Source organism: Hyposmocoma kahamanoa, unplaced genomic scaffold, assembly GCF_003589595.1.
Source record: "Hyposmocoma kahamanoa isolate Upper Pololo Valley unplaced genomic scaffold, ASM358959v1 114, whole genome shotgun sequence".
Classification (NCBI taxonomy): Eukaryota; Metazoa; Arthropoda; class Insecta; order Lepidoptera; family Cosmopterigidae; genus Hyposmocoma; species Hyposmocoma kahamanoa.
In genome coordinates, this window is record NW_020653383.1 from 3218243 (window position 1) to 3228072 (window position 9830).

The 9830-nt window shown below is 35.9% G+C and overlaps 1 protein-coding gene across 1 annotated transcript in view; it reads left to right on the top strand.

Annotated features, from left to right (window-relative positions):
• LOC113239639 (visual system homeobox 2-like) overlaps window positions 1-9830 on the top strand; it is a 152626-nt gene that overhangs the window by 125598 nt on the left and 17198 nt on the right. Inside the window, exon 6 of the mRNA XM_026476701.1 lies at window positions 1818-1992. Coding sequence (XP_026332486.1) covers window positions 1818-1992 — 175 coding nt within the window. The remainder of the gene's footprint in view (window positions 1-1817; window positions 1993-9830) is intronic.

A 9830-nucleotide genomic window follows, 5' to 3' on the forward strand; every position in this document is an offset into this window, starting at 1 on the left:
ACCGCGGCCCACCCCCTATTTGCGTCCGTAGTTTACTGGATACATTTGCTTTCTATTTTCTAAACGAGGTTTTCTGTTCGCCTAGTGTTAAATTTCTTAACATCATCATTAATCCATAATACATCCCAGTACTGGACACGGGTCTGCTCTCGCCTTAGAATAAGTGTTTAGCCCATAGTCCGTCTAACTGGGCCAATGTGGATTGGCGACTTCATACGTTTTCCAAAGATAACTTCCTTGCAAGGTATTACCACTATAATATAATCACAAAAAAAATGAAGCAGTAAAGCGTAGCTCCTACCTAATCGCAGTGGCAGAGCCCCTCAGACTTTATGATTTAAACCCCTGAGTGGCACTGCAGCTATTATGGACAGACGTGTCGCTTACTTGTTCGTTTCGTAACGAAAGTTCTAAGTTCCTTCTATTATTAGTTAGCTCTAAGCAGTCTAATTTGATAATAATTACAAATACAAATACAAATATCCTTTATTGCCACAATGACACTTTTTGACATAAATAACATGTTAAGCCAAAACATAAACAACCAATGAACGGTACGCTAAACATGTCAGAGGTCAAAAGGAGGTGTCTCAGCTTGTGTGCCTGAATCCGTTGTTTATTTATTTATTTATTTATTTATTTATTTATAGACAAAATGTGTAACATAACAGTTTGCACCATGGCGTTACGACAATTTAGTTAATAAATAACATTTTAAAAAGAAAAAAAAACAAATACACAAAACAACAAGAAATAGAACAATAAAATAAACTTAAAATTATCTATTTACTAATTCATTCATACATCTCTCCAAAACTCTCTTCCATTCCGTCATCAGTCTCTCTATCCCAGTCACAAACACATCACACTGCGGCGATGCTGCGAGCATGGAGTTGAGGAGTGCAGTCGTACGTGGAATAGGCAAGTGTCGGTGCAGTTCAGTGCGAGAGGGCTCGATTGCCAGGAGGGGCACACCACTTCGCCTGTTGCAGTAATCGTCAGGGACACTGAACCTAAGGATCTTTTCCACTAGGCTCACACTGTCAATATTATTTCTTAATACATTTATAGTGAATCTAAGTGATGCGACATTCCTACGCAATTCCAAGGACTCATAGCCCAAGTGACCCTGTAGAAAGCGCAGCGTTGTCGCAGACAGCGCTGTTCTTCAGCCACCTCCTTGTCCCTTAGGCGGGCTTAAAAGCAACGAGGGCCAAAAAAACAATTATAAAATTTTGAAAACCGTTATTCTATATTATTTAATAATTCAATGTTATTATACATATAATAGGTGAAAATAAAGTAATTTGAACGAAAAAAAAACAACATCAATAGGTTACTCTAACCAATACTATATGTGTGTGTGTGTGTGTGTGTAAGTGTGTGTGTGTGTAAGTGTGTGTGTGTGAGTGTGTGTGTGTGTGTGTGTGTGTGTGTGTGTGTGTGTGTGTGAGTGTGTGTGTGTGTGTGTGTGTTGGTGTGTTTGCGTGCGTGCGTGCGTGTGTGTGTGTGTGTGTGTGTGTGTGTGTGTGTGTGTGTGTGTGTGGTGTGTGTGTGTATGTGTTGCTTTTTTTATTAAGGCTGATTTAAATAAGGATTTTAACCGGTTCGCACCAATTACTTTTAGTTGGTTTTAGTAAATCAGTTGTCATGGAAATGAATGTAGTGTTTATCTATTTAACTAACCCTTTATATTTACAAGGGTAACATTTAATTTTTGCAGAAAATTTTGACTTATATATATATATATTTTTCATGTAAGGCTCGTTGCACCTGATTAAACGAATTATTGTTATTAAGCGCGTAATTGCTCGCAGGTCTGGTTTCAAAATCGGCGGGCGAAATGGCGCAAGACAGAAAAGTGCTGGGGACGGTCAACCATTATGGCCGAGTATGGGTTGTATGGCGCCATGGTTCGCCATTCGCTACCGTTGCCGGAGACCATCCTGAACAGCGCAAAAGAGAACGACACCGTCGCGCCCTGGCTACTCGGTGAGTCCGGTTAGACCGCTTTCTAATCTACAATCAGCTCTTGGTGAAATTGGACGGTGTATTTTCCACTTATAACTTACCAACTGCCGCTGGCTGGAATAAATGAGTCTGACGAACAATCAACACAGAAGAGGCCTATGTTCTAAGTGACAATGACGAAGTTAAAATTTCATCTCGAATTGCCAAGGTTGGTAAATCCGTTGTTTTTATTTCAAAGTCTGATCTAGAAGTAGCTGAGCTCTGCAATGTACAGCAAAAATTCATACAATCAAGTCTAAATAACATGTAGACACGTAGCGAAATTCAAATTGATTTTTTTATAAAGTGTTATGAAAACAAGAAATATTTTGCTAGGCTTCGTACCCTTGGCATAATAAAGCCACATAGTGGAAATTTTATCAAAATTAAATTAAGAGACATTTTATAGTAATGGAAAATGTTCCTTACCACATTTCAATTACATCAGCAAAATTATTACCCTTATATTGACAGTGGAAATTTGAAATGTCCTAAGAGATATTTTCTCACAAGGGCCACTTTCCCTTACGACGTTTCAAATTTTCACTGTCGACATGTCAAAAGTGCTTATATCACATGTTATCTCAAAAAATAATATGAACTACATGAATTTTAAATTATGTGTATAAAATTGGGTCCCCGAGGCAAGGTGTCCAAGATGCTGGCAGCGTTCCCCCTTTGTATTGCTATGCTAATGCGTTGGGCAAAGTAGCTGCCGGACGTTGGGTTTCCCAGACAGTCTATTAATTTTTTCGATAAAATTTTGTACAAATGAAGGGCACTGTTTCAATTCCAAAGGCTGTAAATAGGTAGTCCGACCCGAGATCTTGGTACCTATTACTTTTTATTCTTTCCGCCAGCTCAGCTGCGGAGCCAGCCCTAATTGTCTTTTCTACCTTACCTGTTGTTAAAGTCACTATTTGTATGTTTTAAACATGAAAACTACATGAAACAAATTATGTCACGTGAAATTTATACATCATTCTCTCTCTCCTATCTAAACATATAATGTTATCGACTAATTCCGTTCTCTGTCCTAATTAGTCGTAATTTTGAAGATGTGGACCTCTCACGTCAAGGGTGCGAACTAAAATTCATGTTAATAAATGTTTAACTGATAAAGATAAAGCAATTTGAATAAACGTTTCTTGGAGATTATTACATTGTGATTTAACTTCGTATAAATGGTCATGTGATTGTAATGAACATGGACTGCAAACAAGATATCGGTGCTGGTAAGTAATTTATACGTATCGTGAGTTGTACCTTTATGTTTTATGCTTTTGATGTTGTTACCACGAAGTACAGTAAAGCAAAATCTGCTCCGAAAATCAAACGAAAATGCGATAAACAAGAGTTTAGGTTAGGAATGTAGGCCATAAAAACAATACCTATCCTTTATTTCACCATCGACCCATTTATACATCCCAGTGCTGGGGACGAGTCCCCTCTTAGGGCTTAGGCCATAGTCCGCCACGCTGGCTCAATGCGGGTTGGGGGTTCACAGGTTTTGTAGGTTTGTGAACCTTCTTCGACGTGCAGGTTTCATCACGATGTTTTCCTGCGCCGAAAAGCTCATTATAAATTTCAAATCAAATTTCGCACATAAATTCCGAAAAACTCAAAGGTGCGAGCCCGGATTCGAATCCGCGGCCTCTGCGTGAGAGGCGGTAGGTAAAAAAAAAACCATTAGCCCATTAGGAAATGTGGCAATTTCTATTTCCAATACATAAAGACAATTATATAACCAAATTATTATATAATGAAATACCAGTGTAATTACTAATTCAGAAAAATACTCTAAGTCGAGTGTCCTCTTGAAATAAGGGGGGTTAATGCCTCTGGCAATGAATATATAAATGAAAGAAAGCAAAAGCGATATGTGACTGTCTAATTTTGTTCAAGAGTCGGGCGCGGTGCGGGGCGCGGGCGGGCCGTAGCGGCTGCTCCACCCGGCGCCTGGTGAGTCACCAAACCACCCCATTACAACACAATTAAATACCACACACACACTGTGATTTAAAGTCGCAAAAGCTTCTATGAAGCTGGGTAGATAATTAGCCTCAACTAGAACAAAATCAGACAGTCCGCATGTTGTGATTTTTTAAATACAACTTCTCGTGCGATCATGTAAACTTAGAGCTAATGAAGAAACATTGTTTGTTAATAGAATAACAGCGATGCGTGCTAGCAAAATGCTTTAATCACATTTTGGTTTATAAATATACATGTGTTGTGTAATATTTGTTCAAATGCCCACTTATAAGTTATAAAACAATACATTTTGGAAATATGCCCCTTTGTACGAATCACAGTTTTTCAATTCAAATTGCACATGTAAGTACATTAAAGAGGTCTTATAATAAAATTTCCTTAATTTCCTTAATCCTCCTTAAGGACACTAAGGTAGTAGGTATAGCAAAGACTTAAAAAACTGTTATTAAATGATTATACTTTATAGTTAATTATTAAATGAGATCGATGAGACCTTTCCGTGAGTTATATTACTTTTTTTTCAGTTAAAAATTCATTTATGGAATAGTATGATTTTTGGATGAGAAATTGTTTTAATTTATTTTTGAATATGTTAATGTAAGGAACGAGGACCGTCTTGTCCTTTCTGTAATAAAAAGAACTGTGTATTAATTTGCGGTAACACTTTATTATACCAGTTACGCAATAGTACATACAATAAATGTTGCTAATTTCTGATTTCTTATTGTGAAAATTACATCAAACTACATTGAAATAATTCTTGACACTACTACAGATTTAAAGTTACGAATATAAATATTTCTCCGTTAATAAATTAGTAAGTATATCGAGTTTCGTCACAGATTTTTACGTGGCAAAATACCACATTTACCTACTACACAAAAATTAGATTAAGTGGCCAGAGAGAAACCCCACGACCAACACAAAAAGCTTTTAACAAAAGCCAAAAACATTCGTCTATTTCGTCCATCGATCGACAAACACAACTAACAAATAAACCTTTCAGCTGCAGCTGTCAACAAAGAAACAAACGGCAAAACAAAGCTGTGTAATTTTTAATCTGCGCCACAGAGATGCTCATTTTTCACTACTACCCTAACTCCGCTGTATTCTGCCCTCAGTTTAAACTAAAATACACTTTATGTAGTCGAAATAAGAACTGAGGAGATAGCACTTGTGGGTTTGTTACTTTTGTCTCACAACCGGAATATATCTGACTCCTATTTTGGTGACAATAGACTTTAGGTACTTGGTATACAGGCGCTGGAGGATGTTTTTCCTAAATGGTACGCTGAGAAGACGCTGACAGCTTATGAGAAGCCGGTTTGTTTGCGGAGATGTTTCGTTTAGAATTTTCGACGAATGTTTTGAAAGCATTCTTAGGGTTGTGCATCACACATGAAATAATATAATAGTACATTTTAAGTGCATTTCGCGTTACGTTATTTCAAATTAGCAACTGCGTAGCACTTTCGAGTTGGCACACATGTAATTGATTACTTGCCTACGCTTGTAGACAATTTCGTAGTACATCGTAGCAGTCAGTTATATAATGTACTTGTTATACAAACTATTAACTACGTAAATCTCTTTTAAGGAATACTTTTCCTTTGTGTATGAGCACTCAGTTTTATGTATTTTAACTGTGTTTGTTAGCGAGTCAAAGTATACATAATTTAAAGTTGATTGTTTGTGGTTATTTTACATACATAGATAATTCCTATCTCTGCCACCAAACAGTAATGTGAGCGTTACTACGTTCCGGTTTCAAAGAGTAAAGATGCAGGTGAATTTACAGGCACATGAGACTTATCAACTTATGTCTCAGGGTGACGGGCGCAGTGGCAGTGGGACTCAGATTTTTGTATTTTAAATCTCTGAGTGGCAACAGTTTGGGCATGCGTGTCGCTTACTTATTAATTCATACCGTCACTTGGTATTGTAGAAAAAACATGTATACATTTATTATTTGTAAGTACTTAATTTAATTTCTTATTTATTTACTGTATATATATATATATTTGACGTATATATATACGTCAAATAATAGTCAATTTATACAGTAGTAGACGTTCTAAAGGATAAAGGTACGTAAAATATTTGCTTTGTGGAACGTGATATATAAAACTATTTTTTTTATTTTAGTAAATAGTAGCCGTACATTATGTAACCAACACCAAAATTAACCTTAAAGAAAAACAAATCAAACATAAAGGTACCTAACCTCAACCATACACCTATTTATCCATTCAAAGAACTTTTACGCCATCAAAAAGCCAGGTCTCAAATGAATACAACCTAGGGTTAGGGCGGGGCCTCACCCCCTCCCGTGATCACCCACCGGGGGTGTTCAAGATGGCGGCGCATTGTCTAAGCGGTGATTACGGCTCGGTTAATTATGTACTTAGTCCGTACCTGTGCTTATGTGTTTGTGTTTAGTGGCGCGGTCTATTGTTAGGTTAATGGGAGGTTAGGAGGAAATTTAAATCAATAGAAGGAGTTCAATATAAATCAATACATATTTGCATTCGATTTATAAAAAGTTTTTTCTTTTTTTTTTGTAAGCACTACTTTAAAATTTTCAGATTTAGAACTTTGAAGTAATTTATATTCATTTTTTATTATTGTAAGATACAAATTCTGGTACTAGATTTTAAATACAACACAAGATGAATTTTAACTTTACTCATACTTGTATATAAGAACCAAAATGTGCATATAAAAAAAATTAAGTAAACATAATTGTTTAAAACCATTTATAGAAACCAAATTATTTTTCTCATATTCTACCAAAAAACATTACAAGCTTGCACAAAGTATATACACAAGCATTACGCATTTTAGTAACTAAAAGTCAATAATGAAAACAAACTAATAAATTAACATAACTGTGTGATTAATTAGTTTGAACTTTATGAAGTTTTATTAAAATTATAATTAATGTAAATCGAATAAGGACTTGCAATATATTGATGAGTTACGTAGCAGTACGGTTACTGCAATTACCAAATTAAATCGTAATTCATATTTTATGTGATTAAAAAGTCTAAAAGCAAAGACACAAATTTAAATTACATTGAAACAAAAAGATTATTTGACATTTCAAAAATCATCTTTAAAAAAGTCGATTAATATTAATATTAAAAATTTTGCAAATTAAAATTTTTTTTTTATTATTAACCACAAAAACAAATTATTTAAAACTATAATTCTCAATAAATTTCAAAACACTCAACTATTGACTACGCATGAATTGTTTAGAGATGTCTCGAAAGAGAGAAGCTTTGAGTCTAGACTCTAAACCATAAAAAGTCCATAAAAGATCCATCAAATCTTCGGCAAATGGGTCTAAAATGCGAGTTGAATTATCTGCCTATTACACACTTGCTTTGAACTTCCATCACTCCATCAGTGAAATGACACGCGGACCATTATCTTGAAGAGATGAACACATGGAAAGAGCGCGAATCATTTAATTTTTCACTTTGTTCTTTGAAGACATCTCTAAATGACTTTGAATTGTTGTAAATGAAGATTTCTAATGGTATTCGTGTTTCAAAAGTATCAGTAATAATTTAGCACTCTCGCTTTGATTTCAAGTGATAGTGTGGAGACGTAGAAAGAGCGTTGTGATGCCCCTTTGTAGTTTTTCTTTGGAAAAGCTCTAAGTACGTACTGTTTGAATGTAAGCAGAGTGTAATAAGCACTTATTAGTAACGACCCTTAAAAAAGTAAGTGGTTTGATATTGAAATAAGTGGTTTGTGATAAAAATAAAATGTTTCACTTTAATATACTCCTATTTGGAACATTAAATTTGCCTATCCCACTACGAAAATGACCAGAGTGCCGCAAGGTATACTGTACCTATTACTTGTACATTATTATAAAATATCATATTGGTTCTATGTTATTTTATGAAAATAAATACTGTAAAAAAATGTAGTGAGAGAGCGTACGAAAAATGATGTAATGAACAGGATTGAGAAGGGAACGTTTCCATGGTTTGGTCATGTAGAAATAATGAATGTTAGTATATTGACGGCACAAATTTGAAGAGCGAATTAGGATGGAAGCTTGTGGAGAGGTTTGCCTCGGCGTATATCATCGGCGACATATCACGATGAGATTGTGAATGTCCTTAAAAAAAGGCCAGGTTAAAAGTACCAAGAATAAATCAATCAATCTCATCATTGATGGGAGTGAAAAAGGCGCAGGAGATTTGTCAGGAGCATAGCAGGTGGAGCTCCATTGTTTCTGAAATAAAATATAATAACAATTACACTTACAAAAGTTTAAAACACTTTGGCGTGCAGTTTTCGTCGAGTCACCGCCGCGGAAGCCCATGATTAAGGACCACGGACAGGTCAAACACATGTCGAGCAAAAATTCGACTCAAATACGTGAGTTATCCGGTACTCGGGTAAAAAGGTTTAAACAGTTTTGATTCGTCACTTACCAACTTACTCACTCACTTAGTAAACCAGCGGGTTTTGTTGATGAGATTTTTTATCAAAAAATAAGTGCGCATTTCACTTCCGTCTAACCTAATGGAAAGTGACGATGAAGTGGACGATGGAGCATGCGCACCTAAATAATGCTTATTCACTCTCGCCTTGAAAAGGCCCAATTTATACTGTTCAGGGAACAAGTCTGCAGGCAGGGAATTCCACTCCATAGCCGTTGTCCATATAAATGTGGAAGCGAAACGTTTTGTTCCTTGGAATTACTGACACATGGGCACATCTTTTTGATTTAGAGCTCTAAGTGGTACTGCAACTGTTATGGACAGGCTTGTTGCTTAACACCACGCGCATGACTTGTTCGTCCCGTCACTTGGTATTTAAAGAAAAGCAATGATTTTCTGACGTAGTTTGTTTTCAAATTTTAATGTTTTATTTTCTTAATGCTAGTCAGTGCCTAATTCAGTAACGTTGAAGTTGCCAAGCCCTAATATCTAGAATCTATCTTCCTAAGTTCGCAACTGAGCAACGCCAGTAGATTCTAAATCAAGTGGATTTATGTCTACTGAGCCATGTGTTTGCGCTCTGCTAATGGAGAAAGTTACTAATGTCCGCTACACAAATCAGCACAGAGGATTATTACTAGACACCTATTTCTAATGCTCACGAGTCGAAGTCTCCCTACTCTATATCTTACATTGTATATTGATTCAACACACAAGATAAACTGCAAGGTTGCTATCTTCAAATCGCTGCTGATATTGCCTATACATACGTAATCTACATTTTTATTTAGGAAGAATACGGACATTACGACCCGAGTGAAGGAAAGCTGTTTATACCGACTGATTAAAATCGATAGGTAACTCCTAAACCGCCACTTATCTCACAGTTTACTCTGTCTTCAGTTACAATAGTAACGACTGACGTTGAGTTATTCGAGATAAATCCGACCATTATCCGGGAATGCGTGGGCACGGGTTAACGAGTTATTGTAATGACCAGTTAACTTCTCACACTTATCAAGAAGTAGCCGTGTTTTACGTATGTAAAATAATAGCTTTTTAAGTAAGGGTCATAGCATTATTTTTGGGTTAGTTGTTTTCATTTCTTGACAAAGTGATCTTAGTCATGAGTTTCCAGCGGTCTGTTTATATCTGCCCCTAATTCTGGCACTGCGATAGTACTTGGCTATGAAGTACTTCGTGACTCTTTTGATCAGATAATCTAATTCGTACCGTTGTTATAATAAAACCACATGTGACCACATGTCAACAATGCTTTTATCACAAGGAAGTCTTAAAATAATAAGAATTACATGAAACAAATTATAACAAATTAGTGGATCAATTTCACAAAAAATA